At 48.3% G+C, this 21,432-nt stretch overlaps 1 protein-coding gene across 4 annotated transcripts in view; it reads right to left on the bottom strand.

Annotated features, from left to right (window-relative positions):
- Nucleotides 1–21,432, bottom strand: part of ARHGAP17 (Rho GTPase activating protein 17) — a 79,785-nt gene that overhangs the window by 31,598 nt on the left and 26,755 nt on the right. For all 4 annotated transcript variants that reach the window (XM_040973181.1, XM_040973182.1, XM_040973183.1 and 1 more), the window contains exons 2-7: nucleotides 13,165–13,204; nucleotides 9,246–9,350; nucleotides 3,971–4,044; nucleotides 2,291–2,402; nucleotides 2,001–2,077; nucleotides 61–172 (exon numbers count right to left, since the gene is read on the bottom strand). In XM_040973181.1, the coding sequence (XP_040829115.1) occupies nucleotides 61–172; nucleotides 2,001–2,077; nucleotides 2,291–2,402; nucleotides 3,971–4,044; nucleotides 9,246–9,350; nucleotides 13,165–13,204 (520 nt within the window). The remainder of the gene's footprint in view (nucleotides 1–60; nucleotides 173–2,000; nucleotides 2,078–2,290; nucleotides 2,403–3,970; nucleotides 4,045–9,245; nucleotides 9,351–13,164; nucleotides 13,205–21,432) is intronic.

Genomic DNA, 21,432 nt, shown 5'->3' with positions numbered 1-21,432 from the left:
CATCATTTGTGAAAAACCAAAGATCAATGCTGGTTCACACTTACGAGGGAATTCTCATACCTTGCACTGCTCTACTTTATTTCCAGCTTCATCCATTTCCTCCTTGAGAGTGTCTATCTTTGATGGAAGTCCCTGAAAGTTGGTTGCTGAAGATTTGTGGGCTTGGTTCCACCTGCAAAACCAAACAACAACCAGGATCTGAGAAGCCACTGTACAGACACAACATGATGGAGCCTAAACAGAGACTACCCTGCAAACCAGTTCTCCCTGCAGTGGGCATCAGTACACCAAATGTCACCTCAGGTGTATCCTAAAAGTAGGCAAGCAGGCATGAAGAGAGACCAGCTGCCGGCCATGGCAGGCTGCTGTCTGCTTGAGTGCCAATGACCACAGCTTGTCTCACACAAACTTGCTCCTGCAAAGCAAGCATGGAACTCCTTTCCTGAGCACACCACCTCGGAATCCTTGCTAGGCAACACCCCTGATTTCTCTCCTGCTTCAATCAGGAATGTTCCCTGGGGATCTGGCTCCCAGCTCCTGCTCTTGAGGGCTCCTCATGACTCCTGTGCCACCTGCGAAGAGCCAGGAACCAAACCAAGCTTTCTGAAATCAAATGCAGGTGACCTAAGCAGCAAATATGTACCAGATACGTGCCTCTGCTGGGAACATTTAATGGACTGCTGTCCTTGCCCCTCCAATAAGCTGGTATTAGTTTAGCAGGATGCATTTAACACTCACTGGCATCTTAGAAACAAGCAAATGCAGCCCTGTTACAGCTACTTCCTAACTCTGTGATCAAAGCCTGACATGGCTGGTGTTGTGGTGTATCCAGCTAAGCCTCCACCTGGGGTACCAGCACCCCATATTGGTGCTGGTTCTAACGTAGCTGCTCCAATTCCTATTTACCTGTAAGCTAATGGCCTAGGAAAGCAGCAGAGGAAAATCTAGATCCTTGGAGCCCTGCGCCAGGTGGGAGACCCCCAAAGATCACTCCTGGCTTTGGACAGGTCCACCTCTGGCCACTGTGGCCATTTGAGAAGTTAAGCAATATTTGGAAGACCTCTCTCTCTCTCTCCGTCTCTCCTGTTTTTGTAACTCTGCTTTTCAGATAGAATTAAATGAATCTTAAAAAGAAAAAACCTGACACAGGATAGCTCCATCTATGAAAAGGTGTGTCTTAGGCAGAGACTATCACTTCGGATCAACCCAGAGGAGTAAGCAGGGTTGCCCACTCTTGTGAATCACGTTTCCCTGGACCACGGCCACCCTTCTCCATCTATGCAGCAGCAGAGCCATCCGGGCTGACTAGCTGGCCCCTTGCATGAAGCCTGCCAGCCCCTGTGACAGAACAGTTTGCCGTGGTGGCTGTGTCCCTGTTTGCAACTCTCACCCGCCTGAGCGGAAAGGCTTGTCCACTGCTGATAAAAACTCCGAGGCCAGAGCTGAGCTGGCAGCTCGCCAGGGATTCCTAAGGACTGCTGGCCGACACATCTGTAACTCGGCCTCCCTCTGGGCTGGCTCCCACGGCTGACGCAAGCCCTTCCCTGGCATGTGCAAGCTTCTTGATCGTGAAGGTCAGGTCTAAGTACTGGGGCTTACGGCACAGCAGGACCCTCAGGGCTGTTAGGACTGCAGATCTGCCTCTTCTAACCTCCCACCATTCCTACAGCCAGACTCTTAGCACTGTCCCCTGTTGAATACTCTTAGTAGGTTTCCTTAGTTGTTCTGTTGTTTTGGTTTTTGTTTTTGTTTTTGTTTTTTTCTGTTTCCTTTTGCTGCTGGCTCACTAAGAACAGAATGTTCTAACAACATCCCCGCTGCCCACTTTGGGAGAAAGAGGTCTAAAGGAGGTATAACCAGGCCGTGACCCAGGCTGTGGGTCAAGTGCAGGGGGTTGGGACTTGGTCCTTTCTGTGTACTTGCAGTGGAGACGGTGATGGATGCTGGAGCTATGGCATACTTACACTGCACCATGGGCTGTTTTCACAGCTTGACCTTACCTGGCTCTGACTGAATCCCAGTCTAACACCAACTTAGCGAGTTGCTTCCTCTGCTTCTGGATGTTGGGGATCTCCACCTGGAAGGAGCAACACAGCGAACAGGATGTGCTTGGGGCTATTTAGCATAAGTCTGTATTCTCTCCAGCATAGGATTTTGTAATTCCCCAACCCACAACCAATGCCCTTATGGTCGCAAAGGTGGACATGCTAAAGTCAGTGGTCACTGTTAAATTCTCAGTGACCAACCCACACCAACCTCAGCCCCCTGTGCCACAGGGCCCAGCACCCACCTCTGCTATGCCATACAGAGGGTCCACAATCTCCTTTTCAATAAAGACTTCGTGCTGCGAGAGCTCCAGGGCCAGCTGATTCGCAGCATCCCCGCATGTCTCCAGCATCTTCCTTTAAGAACAAGACCCAACAACAGGCTCATCAGTCCGGCATGGGGGTTATCATGTGGCCACCGTTCTGCTGGCTACAGCTGGGAACACGCTACAGCACAACCCAGTAAAGTCTTCAAAACAGAAAAGGCTCAGGGCACTGCCTGGAACCCGAATCCTCTGACTAGCGCTTTAAAATGAGAATGACTAGGGCTGCTGCTGAAGAGCCAACATCCCATACAGGCACTAGTTTAAGTCCTGACTGCTCCACCTTCCATCCAGCTCCCTGCTAACGTGCTGGGAAAACAGCAGAGGACGGCCCAAGTCCATGGGCCCCTGCACCCATGTGGTTATGGTAATGTACTTGGCCTGTATGTGCAGGTGGGGGATGTGTGTGAACCACGGCATCACAATAAGTCGGTTGGAAACCAAGTGCTTCTCAAAATACCTCAAACCTCTTAAACCGCATGGGAAGGTCACTGCACGGTGCTGCAGGCTCCTTAGTGAGCGCCTCCCATAGAATGAAACAAAGCAAGTGGGGCTTTCTACTGCCCAGGTGAAGGATGTGTTACACTGTTTTCACATTGTCTTCCTGTGAACATACAGCTGATGCCACACCAAGAGCACTCTCTTTCCTTCTCGTCCTGTCCCCGGCTCTCTGTGAGGTTTTCCTGACACTAGAATCATGATATGAGGGGGTGTGGTGCTGTGGTTAACAGCGTTCTCTCAGAGGTGCCAAGCTGTTCAAATATAGCTTTGCTATTTCTTAGCTGTCTGGTTTGAGGCAGTTTCCTTACCCTCCCTGTTTGTCTATTTCCTCATCTGTACCATAGCATCCTTGTTATTACCTGCTCTCTGGGCTATTCTGAGGACTCATGAACTGTATGAGCTGTTACCTGGGGCCAGCACACACCCTCCTGCTGCTGTGGCGATGATGACATCATCATGTGGGGAGGTACAAACACAGAAACACACCCAGGCCTGGGGTGGCAGGATGGGGGTGTGGGGAGTGACAAGATGTCAGCCTGTGGCACAGCCTCCCCTGCCCGTACCCAGGGCCAGTCCCCTCAAATACAGAGAAGACAATGGGAGGGTGATGAGTGGCAGCAGCACGGGAGGCGTAATGATAGTCAACGGGCCCACATTCTGGAAAGACAGCCGGCCTACTGCAGGACATCAGCTTTGCTGATGAAAACTCCTCCCTATGTCGACAACCTAAATATAAAAGAAATCCTACTCTTTCCATTGACCATCATGGAGAGTTTGGTGACCATTTTTGAAGGCAGTGGCTCAAGGACTAAAAGGGATAGGTAGTTTATACATCTGTATCAACCGTTGGTTAACAGGAACAGCCCATACCCAAGCTCAGAGGAGTCAGTCAAGCCCAGCAGTCACTTTTGTTAGCGGCCCTCTCTACGGTAACTGAGCGGCCTCAGCTCTACTTTCTCTCATGGGGTCTGGTGGATGAGCCACGTCACTGCACCTACAGTCCCATCTGGTCCCACGGGTGACATCCACGTCCACCACCCAGGACCCATCCACTCCCACTAACACACAGGGCATTTGGTGCTCTCAAAGTAGCCGACTCACCCCAGGAGAGAGTCTTCCAGCTGAGTTGATGCTTCTTGCATATTCTGAGCAAGAGCTGTCAGAGGGAGCTTTTTCTGGAAGGCAGAAGACAATTCTGTTTTTCATTATCAGGTACCCAGCCTGATCACTCTCACTGCTGCCTCGGGGTACATTGCAAAGCTAAGAAACAGCCTGTCAGGGTTCAAGCATTAGTGGGGAGATGTTCCAAAACCCAGACCTGCTTTGAGTGTCACCTGGTCACTCAAAAAATTCTGGAGTAGTTTGCTTTTTCAGGTTAAGCATGTTCAATCTGTATTACGCCCTGGAAATATGAGGGAGACACCCTGCTTGCTAAGAGATTACCAAGACAAATAAATGCAACACAGTCCTCAAATTCAGAACCTTTTGGGAGAGGGGTCAGTCTTAAATTGTCTTCTAACTTGTCTATCATCCTAAACGGTAGCATTAAGTATTTTATAACACTTAGCTACATATTTCTCAAAAATGTACTTTGTAATGTTCTTAAGCTTGAAGCCACTCTTGTCCTATCTTGGGTTTTACAGCTAGCAATGACTTTGGAATCACCTGATTGTGTGTTCTCATCATACAGTCAAGGAACCTGAAGCCAAGGAAATGACCTGGCCATGTATCCCAGCCAGAGCAGGAGAGCTGGACCTCAGTGTCCAAGGATGAGTCCTAGTCTACTGCCAATGGCTGATGGCTTAGCTCTCGGTACGAGCAGCAGAGGTCTGAAGGGAGGGAGTGGATTGCCCTCACAGCAGAATCTGATGGTGAAAAGAGATTTCTGATTCTGCGACCCTCCATATAATCAGGCCTTCCCAACAGAAAGATGTCTTGTGGCAAAAACACAGGCGATGCTGACACTTCTCTCCCAAAGGTTCACTTACACACACACCAGCTTGTGTGCTGTGAGCACCTACGTAAGGAACTGCTCACTCCAGTAACTCTGGAGTTAGGGGAGCTGAGTGTCTGGGGAACAGGGCAGGCTAAGACTGCACTTCATGCTCTATGAACTATTCTCTGAATTTTGAAAAGATATACACAGAACCTGAGTCAAATAAGCACACTGAACTTTGAAAATAACGAACAAATATACTTACCCACCTCCCCTCCCACAAGTTGAAATAAACAAATAAGGAGCTACTTTGACCCAAAAGGAGACCATTCCTGGATGCTACACTTCTAGTCGAGGAACACGAGAACAGAGTAATTCAAATCTTCAAGTTATGCTGCCTTCTACAGGAAGTGAAATATCAGATCAAGACAATAACCCAGAGAATTACACTTTGTGCAATTCTGCAACCCTGTGAGTCAAAGGGGAACACAGGAGTCTATTTTAGCAAGGGCCATAGAAGATTCCAGTCTGTACAAAGGTACTTTAGAAAGTTCATGGCTGGAGGACCAACACCGTGACATATCTAGGTGCCGGTTCCAGACCAGGCTGCTCTACTTCTGACCCAGCTTCCTGCTGACGGCCTAGTAAAGCAGAGGATACCTCACAGGTTTAAGCCCCTGTGCCCACATGGGAGACAAGGAAGAATCTACTGACTCCTAGCTTTAGACAGGCCTAGCTCTGTCCGTGGCAGTCATTTGGGGCTGAGTCAGTGGAAGGAAGATTTCTGTCTGTCCCTGTCTGTCCATAACTCTGATTTTCAAGTGAAATAAATATAAAAATAAATAAGTAAATAAGTTCATAGATGGGGCTAGTGTTGTGGCTAGCAAGCTAAGCCTCTGTTTTTCAGGTCCCCGGGGGCCACCAGCAGAGTACAGCAGCTCTCAGTCATTACGCAACTCTGTCCTTGCTTTAACAGGTTCCTAGTTAATGAGCGTGAGCTAATAACCCTTAGAGCCCACGCCACATAGGGTGGCAGTTTCATTGGCACATAGGGAAGCTGGGATTTGGCTCTGTCATCAAACAACCCAGAAGGAAAAGCCGGTACAAGTAACCTGTGTTTGTGTCTCCCATGGACGTTTCTGAGGCACCTTGACAACAGGATTTTTCCTCTTTGCACAAGAGTTAGGGTTCTGCTGGAAGTCTGCATACGCCTATGATTCCAGGAATGCCTGCTGCTGCTGGGTCCAGACCCATGCACTGGCCCTGGCCCGCTGCTGCCTCTCATTCTCCCGCTGTGACAGCTCTTCTGCTGGCCCTCTTCAAATGTCTCCTTGCATGCTTCTCTCCGTCCTCAGAGCCCTGTCCTCTGGGCCACCTTCTCTAACAAATGTGCCGGTGCCACTGACTTCCATGCCACTTCAACATGTGCGACCGGTTCTTCCTCCTGTGTCGACTCTCTCAAATTCCATCTCTCCTACACTGCAAGCTAGAAACTGTGGGGTTGTTCTCTATCCCCTTCACTTTCTCCTCCACCCTGGCATGGCTGTCTCATGAGCACATTCTGTGATTCTCTGGAATGTCCTCCACCACATGTTCACCACCTGCACCTGAACCCAAGTCCCGACTTCCTGTTACCTGGCCTGGTGTCCTCGCCTGCTCACTATGCTTCCTGCCTCTTCATTTCCCCTCGTTCCAGTCTGTCTTCAACCCAACCACCAGAATCCACTTTCTGAAATACCAATCAATTTTACTATCTTCCTGCCTAAAAAAAATAAACTTCTCTCAATGGTAAGGTGCTCTAACTGCCATTCCCTCCACCCCCACCCCGAGATGTCTGGAAGTAGGCAGGGAACATGAGTCACCATAAGGAATGGGGCAGACTCCCAGCATTCTCACGGTAAGGACCCAGATGGTAAACATCGCATAGTGGAGCAGTTCCCAGAGACGGATGTGTCCCATGCTAGGGGAGCCTCTGTGAGAGACACTGCTTGTTTCCCACTGCCTGGAATGAAGTCCAAGCTCTCCAGCGGGACGTAAGCCCTTTGTAACCTGATGCCACGTTGTCTTATCAGCCTGTCTCCTACTTCCTCTCATTCATACTGAAGACCAGTGGCTGTCCTTCACACCTGCTCTGTCCTGTGGGTTCCTGCTGTCAGCTCTGAAACAGCTGGAATGTGCCATTTATGCTTGAAAAACAAACATTTATCAAAAACCTGTGTAATAAGGCTAGAGATATAAAATAGATACAATGTATTTATGGCCTGTTAGGGGAAGATACACATGCATAGATTTTTTTTTCTAATAGGAATTCAATTTTAAGAAGTTTTAAATTTATTTAAAAGGCAGAAAGAAAACGCAATATCTTACATCTTCTGGTTCATTTCTCAAATGGCTGCAACAGTCAACACTGGCCCAGGCCAATACCAGAAACCCAGAACTCAATCTGGGTCTCCTACATGGGTGCTGGAACCCAACCATGCTTGAATCATCAACCACAGGTTGTTCCCCTCCTACCACAGACAGACAGACACACACACACACACACACACACACAGGATGTTTCATTAGCATAAGGCTGGAATCAGAAGCAGAACTGGGACTCAAACCCAGGTATGTCAAATGGAATCTCCCCATCCCTGCCCCCAATATTGAGTTCATTTGTTTGAAAGGCAGTTAGAGAGAGAAAGGGTGAGACAGAGTGTTATCTTATATCTGCTGGCTCACTCCCCGAATGGTAGCCACGCCTGAGCGAGGCTGAAGCCAGGAGCCTGAGATTCCATCTTGGTCTCCCACACGGGTGGCAGGAGCCCGAGTCATTCCAAGCAGCACCTTGATCACTATGCCAAATGCATGTCCTGCAAGTGGATAATTATAAAGTATCATGGTACATAAGATAGGCCCAGAGTGCCACACACAGCAGACCAGGAGTGGGACTGAGGTGGAGGGAAACAGTGGGGAAGGCTTCCTGGAGATTGTGTGTGAGGTAGAAAGGGGGAATTTAGTGGCAGGTGGTCAGCAGAGGCCCAGGTGCTTGGCTCAGTTTTGAAGCCTAATAGCTTCTTTTCCTTTTTATTTCCCTTCCCCAACTGCCCCGTCCCCATCACCCTTCAAACACAAGTGCCAAAGACAGGGCTTTGAGGGCGTCCACACTTTGCATCTGGGAAGAGAGTGCAGCTGCGAGACCACAGCAGTCACGTACTATGGAGAAAGTCACAGCAATCAGTAGGGTGGTAACCCTACAGGGTGCCTGCCCCCCCTACACACAGAACTGGAGAGAGAGAGGCAGGTGCCTGCCTCAGCCAGCCCTGTGTTAGTGCCACAGCCTTTACATTATGGGCCCAGTGAGGTCTAGATTCTTTTCTCCGTGCCCGGTTATCAGGCATTTTACCAATTGATACTTTAGAGCTTTGAAAATTCATCCCTGGAGATAGAAAAGCTGTCACCACTGGAAGGCCCAAAGCCCCTCCCTGTGGGGGAAGGGAACTCAGGGTTGTGTGCATCGTCGTGGGCAAGATTCCCTCGTTTGTATATCAGGAAATAGGACTGTTTGTGGTTTTGGGGTCAGGGTACTGAAACTCCAAGACCAAAATATGAAAATATCTCAAAAAATTGATGGAAAAAATGGAATTGAAGGGTAAGTTTGTTTTGGCACAGGCAACTGTAGAAATCCATACATAGTTTTTCATAATATGCATTACCCCTGAGCTTACTTCCCTGGGGTAGACACTGGATTCCTCTCCTGGCATCTGTCCTTCCTTCTGTCTCTACCAACACCCTTCATGTTTCTTCAGGATCTACCAAGGGTTAATGAGGATGTTCAGGGATGAGCATCCTGAGGACAGAAAAGGACTGCAATCTGCTGAGGGCTTAGAAAAAGGAAGCTTCCTCACTCTACTAGAAAAATCACTACAAGAGATGTTCCCAACTCCTTCTGGACACACTAGAAGCAGGGGCCCACAGGAGGTGCTAGGAGCCTGCGGGGTGCCTCCACAGCGACAGACACTGGGGAGTGCGGAGCAGAGAGAGGCACAAGAAACAGGACTCTGGGACCTCACTGATAAGCCAGACCAAACCTTAGGGCCCTCCCAATCACAGAATCTTCCTGTCGGCAGGCCAAGGAATTGCTAGTACTTTCTGTGGGGTTTGAGATAGCTTTCAGGTTTCTGCCATGACAGTATTCCTAAGCAACATGTCCACTCTCATCAGTATCAAGTGGCTGCCTCAACCCTCAAAGGCACCTGCAGAAAATGCCGTGTAAGGAGGGCTTGCGGCCCAGTGACGTCCTGGTCAGAAGGTGTCACGGGTGTGGACGGTCACAGACGAGAACAATCCAAAGACAAAACCTGCTCATGCTGCTTGCGGGGAATAAAAAGCAACCAATTAAGGGTGAAAAACCCCTGAGAGACACAGGAATGGAGCCTCGAGTCATTGTATACTCACGTGTCTCCTCTCGGCGTCCGTGCCATGCTGGCCCTGGAAGCACGCCATCAGGCGCTTATGGGAATGGTGGCACATTGACCGCACCGTGTCCAGGCGCCGCTCGATCTGACAAGGCAGAGAACATCGGTCAGCTTTACAGGAGAAAAGCCGGGCTCTATCTCCCATGATGCTTGCCTGCAGGTAGGGACAGGATCCTGCAGTCTAACCTCTTTGCTCCTGGGTGGAAACAACCACACTGAGGTATATTTCACTACATCTCTAGTCTCTACCCACTAGATACCAGTAGAGCTCCACATTCTAAGTTGTGACCACCAAACAGGTCTTTAGATATTGTCAAATATCTCCGAGCCGGCCCAACGGCCCCTGGTTGAGAACCACTGACCTCCCTCCCTCACACGGAGCATCTCATTGCTGCGGGACTGCCGTATGTAAAAGGCAGAGAGTCTTGACTAGTCTTGACTAGAACCTTCTGTCAGACTGAGTGGTGGTGTTCAGTGCACAAGCCACTAAGCAAAATGGCAAGTGTATGTTCCAGGTCCAGACTCAGCTGTCCACAAGCAAAGCCCAGGGGACACCCAGAAGTCCGTCCAGCGCCTGGCACCCTCAGAGAGAAGGCTCAAAAACCAATGTACTAACATTGAACTTGAGATTTCAAGTTTTCAAATTTTACCTTATTGGGGTGGATTCTGTTTTGTTTTGTTTCTAAATACAATTTCTAAAACAGAATACAGAGTCATCAGGACGAAGCATCAGCTTAGGGGATCCGGACATCACGAGTCGCTTCCCCCAAAAGCTATTGCTGGGAGATGGCTGTTTATGGCAAAGAGCGTCGCTTGTTACAGGAAGGAATGCCAAACATGCTCATTCTGATGACTCATGAAGAATGAGAGCAGGCCCGTGGGGATGCTTTCTATTTTAAAGAAAAATCAACAAATTCAGAGCAGAATTCATTTTGATCCTGAAAAAAACATCTTATCCAAAAAGACAGTGTGTGCTGTTTTGTGGAGGTCCTTACCACACCCGCAGCTCCCCCCAACTCTGATCTTGCAACGAAGTCACACCAAGGAGCAGACACCGCGCAAAACCTTATATAAAGACCACATTTCAAACTACGGAAAGCAGCAGGCGTTGGGCAGGCAGTCAAGACGCTGCCTGGGACACACGCATCCCCTTATCAGAGGGTGTGGGATGCAGGCTTGGCTTCCTGGTGACGTGCATTCTAGAAAACAGCAGGTGATGGACACTGGGCCCCTGTCACCTACGTGGGAGACCCCAGAGAGAGTCCCTGGCTCCCGTGTTCAGTCGGGCCCAGCACGGACTGTGGCAGGCATCTGGGGAGTGAGACAGCGGAAGCAAGATTTCTGTCTCTCTCTCTCTCTGATCTTTCAAATTAAAATGACAAAAATAAATAAATAAATAAATAAAACACTGAAGAACATTAGAAAACCAAAGACCCAACAATTTCTTGATTTGATTGGATCCCCACTTCCACCAGGAGGTGGAGGGCCCGAGGCCAGGAGTCCCGGCTGGTGCTGAGGAGCTGGAATGCTGTTTGTCCTTGGAGCAGAAGGCGGTCTCCCTATGGTGAGCAAACAGGACACACGGCTGCTGAGTCCCCGTGCCAGGTATCAGGGAAACAGCCGTGAACACAATCTGGACCCCACCCTCTGGGATCTGCAGCCTCCTGGGCAAACACTGTCCAACAAAAATCAAGGGCAGTGGCTCCAACAGAGCCCTGAGGAAAGAGGCAGAAGAATACGTGGCCAATCAAGCGGCGTCTCACAGGTCAGATTTCCCAGGAGCCCCTCCTCCTGCGCGGCTTGGAGCAGTGGCGATAACAACAAGTTGCTTCCATCGGGCCCCTCCCCCATGCCAAGCTCCGCTGCCAGTGTTTACATGTTGAGCTCATTTGCCCCTCCCGACAACCCCGTGCGGAAATGAGGCACAGGGAGCGTTAAGTGTGATCGTTCATTTTAATTCTGTGGTATTAACTGGCTTACAGAAGACCTAAAACTCTGGGAAAGCAGTATTTTGGATGTACCTGTGAGATTCCTGTGGGCTGGGCGGCTGAAGAGGACGGAGGGGAAGGTGTCTTGGCCTTTCGCTCTCACACCTGGGGCAGACTCAACTCCTGCCCTGGCCAGCAGCTGCTGGCCTCTGAACTCCGTAATCGCCACTCACTGCCGCCCCTGGCTGGCACTCAGACTTTCTGCCTTGAGCTGAGCAGCAGACCACACTGTCCCCTGCTTGTGAGGGGGGCACATTTTGGGTATCCCAGGGTCTCTAACTAGACTGGTTGTGGGGCTCCTCAGCTGCCACGACCCAGTGAGCCCAATCCCCTGACGAACGCCCCTGCGGCTGGCTGCCCGTGCATAAGCCCCACCCGCCGGCTCTCTGGAGAAGCCTGACAGCCACAGCAAGCAAATCCCCAAGGCCAGAGAGGAGCAGACCCGGCCATGATTCAGGTACCCAGGCACCAGGCTCTCACTGCAATCTCAGGGGAAACTCCTGGACCCAGAGTGGGAAAACACTGCAAGCTGTGACAGCAGACCTGGAGTGGCAGACCCTGGCAAACCCCTTGGACTCCAGTGGACTTCTGCACCGAGGGACGAGAAAGTACAACTGCCAGCCGGGCTCCATGCAGACTATCATCCTGCAAGCGCCTCGCCTCAGGACATGAGGGATCAGCAGATAATGTGTACTTCCGATGTGGGATGTGGGCCAGAAAATGAGGACATGGAAATCTAGTTTAGTTAAAGCTTAACTGAACCAAGGAAGGATTTCTGAAAAATGAGTTTAAAATACATTATAAAACCTCACTAAGAACACATATAACTTTAAAGGAAATCTTGGGGTACACTTTGTGGTGCAACTGTGAAGTCAATGCTTGGGATGCCTGCATCCCATATTGGAATTTCGGGTTTGCATATCGGCTCTGCTTGCAACCTAGCTCCCTGCTGACGCACACACTGGGAGATGGCTCACGTGCCTGGGAGACCCAGATGGAGTTTCTGGATCCTGGCTCCAGCCTATCTCAGCTCTGCCTGCTGTCAACATCTGGGCACCGAATCAGCAAAGGAAAGATCCCTGTCTCTTTATATCTATCTATACATATAGATCTATAGATATAACAAATAAACCCCAGAAGTACTCTTACAATATTCTACCTGCAGACACTGTCATAACTAGAAGGATGCACAGCCATGGCATGATGAGAGCAGTTATCTTTTTAAATTAAGGTGGCTCTTGTCCCTTTTTAAAAAGATTTATTGGTGCTGGCATGCTGGCATAACAAGCTAATCCTCTAAATGCAGCGTTAGCATCCCATATGGCCTCCAGTTCATGTCCTGGCTGTTCCACTTCTAAAACAGCTCACTGCTTTATGGACTGGGAAAGCAGCAAAGGATGGCTCAAGTCCTTGGGCCCTTGAACTCATGTGGGAGACCCAGAAGAAGCTCCTGGCTGCTGATTCCTGGCTTTGGACTGGTTTAGTTTTGGGTATTGCAGTCATTGCGCCTATTGCTAGAGTGCAAGAACACAAGAGCCAGCAAACCCTCAGCTTCCACGCATGGGGCTTGGCCCATCAAGGGTGCCATCACAGCCACGGACCGGAGAATCACCTACCCAGGAACTGTGACCGGGCCACAGGGCCGGCACACTGGCCAGGCCTCTCCCTCACCAAGCTCCGACACCTGGAACTTAAGAATGAGACCAGCTCCATGTGACCTCCATCACATGACACCACAGTTTCAGATCTCCTTTTTATTACCACACCAGCCAACTGTATCTCTTTCTTGCTGGAAACTAGGTTAATTCATTTCTCTTTCAGACTGTAAACACACACACACACACACTGAATCTCACGAGCTTCTAGCCTCACCTATGGCCTTAAACAACAGCATTTAAAATATTCTGTTACCTGTAACAGATCATCACTCAGGACTTCTGTTCTCTCGGCTCTGTGGGAAAAATCAAAGGTTGAGAGTTAGAAACCCAGGAATGAAAAGTAGCTCATGGCGTGTAATAACTATTAGTCTGGAGTTGAAAGCAGAGCAATCAGAATGACAAGGGGAAGCGCCTCGCCAATGTTCCCATCGGCAGACAACTTGGCAAAACCAAACAGTATAAATAAGCAAACGTTGGCAGAGAATTGCAGTCCCAAACAGACAGAGAGACCTGGCGAGACTGCCTTCGGGATTCTGTGGCATTTCAGTAAGTCCAGATGAGAGCAAGCATTGTTAACAAGGTCCTCTCTACTCGGAATTCCACTGCGGGAGGTCTATAGAGCACACTTTGAGAAAAGACTGCTCAAGAGAAGCTTACATTTCAGTTCTAGAATGATCATTTCCCAGTTTCATATCCTTATTGAAGCAAATTCGGCACAAGTCTAGATACAAGATGTAAAAATCAAATCTGAACCATCAAACACAGCAGTAACAATGGTCTGTCCCTACTTTCATTTCAGAAGGAATAACACATCTTCATAACTGTCCCTTTGCTTTAGAATTACTGTTAACTTCACCTATCTTTCCATAAAAGCCAACACAGCCGCCAACGATCAGAAGAGGGGCATGCTAAGCTGCCGCAGCCTCAGCTGCAAAACCATAATTACTTTACCTCTTTTTACAGTTCAAAATGTCTACATAAAATTGTGAATATCCGGAGTCCCTGAAAGTTAAGTGCCATTTTTGGATATCAGTTCAAAGAGCAAACAGATTCAAGTTATTTGGTATCTACCAAATTTCCACTGATGTGAACAAGGAATTTTTTTTTTTTTTAAGAAAAACAAAAAGTCTGTTTCTGCTCTAAACAGTGAGGGGTATGACAGGGTAGGGACCTGGTCTGACACAGAGGTTAAGACATTGTCTTGGATGCCAGCATCCTGCACTGGTGTGCCCGAGTCTGAATGCTTTGACTTTGGCTTTGTGCCACGGCACACACTGGCAGGCAGCAGGTGATGGGTCCAGTACTTGAGTCCCAACACCACTGAGGGAGACCTGGATCCAGTCCTGGACTCCAGCCTTTGCCCTCACCCAGCCCTGGCTATCGTACACATTTGAGCAGTGAGCAAACAGATGCAAGATCTCTACTGTCTCTCAGCCTTTCATGAAAAAGGTTATGAATATATTATAGATACTTTAGAATGTGGGAAGGAGGGTAGGAGTGAGAATGGGAAAGACTGTATGCATGATCTTGGTCATGAACTCATACAGGAGAAGGAAAAGAAGCTTGGCCAAAAAGTGAGTGAGACTCCCCTAGAATGACCTCAACGTACTGCTTAGCTCAGAGCAGCACAAGCTGTGGGTGAGGGTAAGAAGCATCATGGTCCCCCCAACATTCATGGCAGCCTACACTCAGGGCAGCAGCATGCCAGTCAAGTTGGACATTGTCCTAGAGAGTTCACCATCAGGCTCCTACTATTCGGAGATGCCTGTACAAATGGTTCTCTCGCTAGCCATTCTAGGAAACCACAACTTGGCTGTCACTCAAGTAACTCCAAAGGCCAGAGACAAAGCCAACAAGGCTCACGCCAGCAGAGGCAGCCAACTCTCAACTCCACCAGCAAGGAGCAAGCCAAAATGCGCCATCCTGGCTCCTGCTTGCCACACATGGCACAAGGTACTGCTGAAGCTGCAGACATGAGGTAGTCATACCAGTTAGGAAAATCAAACATGGCGGGCACAAGACTGCCATAGCTTCACATCAGACCCCTCTGTGCCATCCACCGGCATATTCACCCCCTCTAGCAAACACCCTTCTTGACTCTAAACTTTCACCTTTTCTGCTCCAGACAGGTTCCCACACCTGGACAGGGTTCTGTGCACCACTGACAAAACACCTCAGCACTGAAACCTCCCAGGATATGCCAAAACCTACTAAAATGCTTACATGTGGGGGGGAAAAAAACACCAAAATTCAACATGAGGGTTCTAGAGCAAATACAGAGAGTCTTCAAAAAGTCCATGGAAAGAGGGGCCAGTGCTACAGTAAAGTGGGTAAGCACCACTTTTTTCGCAGCACCAGCATCCCAGCTACTCCACTTCCCATCCAGTCTCCTGTTAATTCGCCTGGGAAAGCAGCAAAGGATGGCCCAAGTGCTTGGACACCAGCTCCCAAGTAGAAAACCCAGACGCAGCTTTTACATCCTAGCTTTAGACTGGTCCAGCTTCAGCTGTTGTGGCAATTTGAAGAGTGAATAGTGGGTAGAAGATTTCACTCTCCTCTCTCTATAATTCTTTTAAGCAAATAAATAAATTTTTAAAAACAAAAAACGTTCACAAGCCCAGCACAGTAGCCTAGCGGCTAAAGTCCTCACCTTGCATGCACTGGGATCCCATATGGGTGCCAGTTCTAATACTGGCAAACCCACTTCCCAGCCAGCTCCCTGCTTGTGACCTGGAAAGCACTCAAGGACAGCCCAAAGCCTTGGGACCCTGCACCTGCATGGGAGACCAGGAAGAGGCTCCTGGCTTCGGATCAGCTCAGCTCCAGCCATTGTGGCCACTTGGGGAGTGGATCAGCAGATAGGAGCTCTTTCTCTCTGTCTCTCCTCCTCTGTGTATCTAACTTTCCAATAAAAATGAAATAAATCTTACAAAAGTTCACAACAAAAGCATATTATGGTGACCAGCACTGAGCCTCAGTGGCCATATGAAGGCACAGACTATGAGACCAGCGTGCCATATCACAGTGCCAGGCTAAGTTCCAGCTGCCCTGCTTTTGATCTTGCTTCCTGATAACACATCTGTGAAGGCAGCAGAAGATGACCTGGAAAAAACTTTTGGCTCCTGGCTTCAGACTGGCTCACCTCTGGCTATTGTGGCCATTTGGGGAGTGAACTAGTGGATGGAACATCTTTCAGTCTTTCCTTCTCTCTGTAAATCTGCCTTTCTAGTAAAAAATAACCAAATCTTCAAAATATATGTTATAATATATATATGTATATATACATATCTTTAAAATCTGTCTTTAAATACATACACACACACACACACATATATATCAGGGTTGGTTTTTTTGATAGCCTGTTTTCAAACATTTATGAGCACAGTGCTGCATAAGATAAAGGTGAAAAACAAAGCAAGTATCAACTTCTGAAGAAACAAAAATGCCCATCAGAAAAGTAATCATGGTACAGTCTGAACTGACTGCACACAAAAATGAAAACATCAAATAGAAACATACCCGAATATTCTAACAGAATGTCCCTGAAGGGACCAGGGAGCAAAAACAGAGGTTACAAGCGAGTCCCAAATCCTCACTTATCACAACAGAAAGTTAGCACTAACACTTAGCAGATAAAGCTGCTACCTGCAACAGATATTCCTTACGGGCACTGGTTCATGTGCTTCTAATCTAGCTCTCTGCTAATGGCTTGGGAAAAGCTGAGGAAGAGGGTTTAAATGGGTGGGCCCCTTCCAACCATGTGGGAGAGCCTTATGAAGCTCCTGGCTTCTGGTTTTGACCTAGCTCAGTCCTAGCCATTGCATGAATCTGGTAAGCGAATCAGCAGATGGATGATCTCTCTCTCCTAAGCTCTTTCAAATAAATAAATCTTAAACTAACAAAAATCCAAGTAGTTATCTCTGAGGCAGGGGAATCTGGGCGATTGAGAATTCATTGTACTTTGTGATAAGCCATTTATTACGGTTTTTACTTTTTAAACCAAACACATACATAGTTCCAAAATTCTTAAGATAGTGTGTAACACTTGTAAGTCACAGACTTGATATGGTTAGAGATGAAATACCTCTAAAAGCCATGTGTCCAACTGTCAATCTCTAAAAGTACAACACGACCCAAACCTCAGAATACCACCCAAAATAAAACCAAAAAATGTACTTATTATACTGGATGTTAAGTCTTCAGTTTAGAGGTAATTTACCTGAAAAGATATCTGGAAGCTGAGAACAACGCTGAACATTTATATGAATTAGATTTTAAAGGTCACAGACTATTCAAAATGATCTAGACTCAGGAAAATAACAGTAAAACAGAACATGCAATCCTGACTGGCCCCCGCCTAAGCTTCCTCTGCAGGCCGGGCCATCTGTACCTTCTATGTACCCTCATACTGGCCCCAACGATCCCATCTCCCCATCCCTCTGGGTGCCTGGCGTGGCCCTTTCCATGCTGGACTGTTTGGGAATGTTCACCTTCACCGGAGATGTGGAATTTTTGCCAAAGGGAATCTCACAGTTCTTTAGAATATTGGCCAAGGTGTCCCCTGATAGCCAAGCACATTAGCCATGGAAACCAGCTGGGGTTTACCAGGATGTGTTATCTTTGTTCAGTGTGGGGTGTTGTTGTTTTGCTCTTAGTTCATTAAAGTAAAATCAGCAGTATCAAGACATAAACAAGAAAGGAAAAAAAGAGCAATCCAATCATCATCATCATCATCATCATCAAACACTTGTTAATTCAGATGGCTTTAAACCAGACATTGCTGCACAAATCAAACTTGGTCTGTGGGTCTTTTCTGCTTTGTCAGAACCTTCTTTGTGTCCCGGGCTCTGCGCATGAAAACACACTTTAGTGCTTCCTGTCTGTGACTGCAAAAACAATACGGATCAGGAAGGAACTTCCCACTCGCCATTTCACTCCGGGGTTTGTTTTTTCCTACACAGGCAGTCCTGCAACTTCACCAGTCCTTCAGACAAGGCTTGTTATCAGGCAAGATTTTTAATGTCCTTGTCGGTAAAGCAGATTCTTCCTTACAATTTGGAAGCCTCAAAGTAGCAAAGCCGTGCAGCCCTTCATTTGCTATTCGCCTTTCGCCTGGAGCAGGTGTGGTCATGGCTAATGCTTCAGTGGTGGCCAACAGGAAGTTTCACTCGGCCCACTTACCAGGCAAGAAAAAAATAGAAATGTTCCCAATCAGAAGGCATTCAGGGTACAAAAAAAAAAAAAAAAAAAAAGGAAAGAAAGAAAAAAAACCCCTACAACAGAAAATGCCCGCGACCAGCAGTCAGGGTCTGGCCCAATGACTTCCATCACCGCTCGTGACTTCCAGCGTGGTCACAGTCATCACCACTCCAATGCCTGATCACACTTTTGTGAGCCACCAAGGAACCAGCTCTGCCGTCGGTCCTTCAGCTTCATAAGAGAGCAGGAAGGGGGGAGGGGGGCGGAGCTGGGGGAGTAACCAAGCGTCCACATCCTCAGTGCAAGATGTGGTCTACAAGCTCCCAGCTTTACTCAGGTGTTTGACCACGAGTTCCCCAGGGACACAGGCCAAATCTATGGAGTGTGTGCGCACCTGCTATGCAAGAGGTGCCAATGGACCAGGGATGGCAGTCACGACAACAGAGGGAAGGGCTAAAGACAGAAGCTGCAAGGGGAGAAATGCAGTAACACTGGGTAGAAGAGTAGTCTCCAATGTAAAGAATTGCCTTTTATGGTAAAATCCATGAAGACTGAAATGTGTGATGCCTGTCTTTCAAAGTGAATCGTGTTTAAAAACAGTCACCCTTTCACTCCTCAAAAAAAGTAGGACCATTCACCTTACCACAACTGTTAGCAATTTTATCTTAAAATGGGAGTTGTGGGCCCAGCATAATAGCCTACTGGCTAAATCCTTGCTTTGAATGCACCCGAGATCCCATGTGGACGCAGGTTTAAGTCGCAGCTGCTCCACTTCCAACCCAGCTCTCTGCTTGTGGCCTGGAAAAGTAGTAGAAGACAGCCCAAAACCTTGGGACCCCTGTCCCCATGTAGGAGACCCAGAAGAGGTTCTTGGCTCCTGGCTTCAGATCAGCTCAGCTCCTGTTGTTACACCCACTTGGGAGGTGAACCAGCATAAGGAAGATCTTTCTCTCTGTATCTCCTTCTTTCTGTATCTCTACCTTCCCAATAAAATAAATAAATCTTTTTTTTTTATTTTAAGGAAGTGGTTGAGGAGTGGTAAACATGTTCCATCTCAGAGAGAGAGCTGCTATGACTGACTTATGCACCCTTCCAAATTTTCTTTTTCTTAAAACTTAAGAAAACTTATTGGTTCTCAGGTATAGCTAAAAGTGTTCTCCCTGGAGACACCTGGCAATATGTGGAGGCATTTTTGGTCACTATCAAGGGGGTTGCTCATGGGAATCTCATGGGTAAAGTCCAAAATGCTACTGCATATCTTCAGTACACCTAGAGCCTACATTATGTAAGGAACTAGAAAGAATGACCCAGTCCATGATTAGCGAGGTAAGGCTGCGCTAACACAGCTCATCAAACACAGGTGTTTCCACGATTCAAAGCTGCTACCTCACAGTTCTGAAGTTCGAAGCAGACCTTGCTGGGCTAACACTGAAGCAGGAGCAGGGCTGGATGTCTGAACATGAGATGCGAGAACCTGTTTCTTAGCCATCCAGAGGCTGTGGAGCCAGCAGAACAGTTCAACTGGCCAATCCTTTGCCTGCAAGTGCTAGCATCCTATATGAGCTCTAGTTCGTGTCTCGGCAGCCCCACTTCCCATCCAGCTCCCTGCTTGTGGCCCGGGAAAGCAGTTGAGGATGGTCCAAAGCCTTGGGATCCTGCACCCATGTGGGAGACTCAGTAGAAGCTCATGGCTCCGGCTTCAAGATCAGCACAGCTCCAGACACTGCGGCCCTTTGGGGAATGAACCAGAGGATGGAAGATCTTTGTCTCTCCATAAAATCTGCTTTTCCAACAACAGTGGAATAAATCCTAAACACACACACGAGCCAAATCCAGCTCACCAGCTGTTTCTGACAGGCCAAGGAGCCCCAGAGAGGGTTTATTCTTACATGGTAGGAGGAAAAGCAAAATGGGAACAACGTTTTTGAAACACATGGAAATTATAGGAAATTCACATCCCAATGTGTATTAAAGTTTTACTGGAACACAACCAATGTAATTTAGTTGCGTGATATTGTTTATGGCTACTCTTTGGCCACGACAGCTGAGTTGGGTTGCTGGAACAGAGACCTTATGGCCTAAACAGTCCAAGCTATGTACCATGTGGCTACTTGCAGAAACACATGTAGTGCTCACAGGAAGCTGGACAAGCTGCGTGACGAGGGCTCTCGGCTCCCTCTGCGGAGAGGGGCCGTGAGGTTGGTCTGAAAGCCTACTTTCTCTTCTTTGACACTGTGGCTCCCAGTCAAGAAGCAGTGGCTAAACTGGTCTTGATTAGACAGTCCCCGTGAGATGGCACAGCCTAGTGCTACTGGAGTGACAGGAAAAAACCCCACAAACTATGTCCTTCCCTGTCCCTCCACCTGCAGAGCCCGAGCTACTTCCTGATCTCTACTTACAGACACACTGCAGTGAGAGCAAGAGCAAAATAAAGCACAATTCTCTATGTAATGGCTCAACAGACTTTTTCTGAAAGACCAAAGAACAGGTATTTCGGGCCTGTAGGTCTGCCACTGCAGTGGCTCAGCTCTGCCACTGCAGATACAGCCACAGACCAACACATGCATGAAGGGACCTGACCCTGTTCCGGGCAAACTTTATTTATGGGCACCGGCAACTCAATGCCACCTAATCTTCATGTGACACAAAACATAGCTCCTTTTAAGTTTTTTCAAGCATTTGAAAAATGCAGAAAAGCATTCTGCATCTGTGGTCTCCAGGTTGGGCCCACAAGCCAGAGTTTGACCAGAGTCCCTGGTCTATGAATGAATTAAGCACTTTCTCCCCATGAAACTTCAATCCTTTCTAATCACTTCCAAAAACCCAACCTAAACAGGGATTTCTGCATTCCCCCTCACCCCAGCCCAACCCACCCCTGCCCCAGCATTCAGGCTGTTCAAGATTTTGTCAAATGGCTCCATTTTCATTTCATTTCAGCCACTCTGGGGCCTTGAGGGCGGGAGTTCAACTTGCTCCCACTTGCAGATGCATGACGGGGTCACCAGTATGAACATCAAACATCACCAGCTCCTGCTGTCTCAAGCTCACAGTGCTGAAAATTCACACGGGTGACCATAGGCTTTCTTGTTTTTCATGATTTATTTTTATTTTGTGGCCGGGGAGGGGAGGAGAAGCAGATCAGATTTATGGAGAGACGAAAAGATCTTTCATCCGTTGACCCATCCCCACAGTGGCCATCTGGAGCTGAGCCGACACACAGCCTGGAGCCAGCAGCTTCCTTCAGATCTCCCACGCAGGTGCAGGGTCCCAAGGCTTTGGGCTGTCCTCCACTGCTTCTCCAGGGCACAGGCAGGGAGCTGGA

This window comes from Ochotona curzoniae, unplaced genomic scaffold, assembly GCF_017591425.1.
Source record: "Ochotona curzoniae isolate NIBS_2020 unplaced genomic scaffold, NIBS_Ocur_1.0 contig_2321, whole genome shotgun sequence".
NCBI lineage: Eukaryota > Metazoa > Chordata > Mammalia > Lagomorpha > Ochotonidae > Ochotona > Ochotona curzoniae.
Note: the sequence above shows the minus strand (reverse complement) of the source record. Positions and strands in the feature narration are given on the sequence as shown.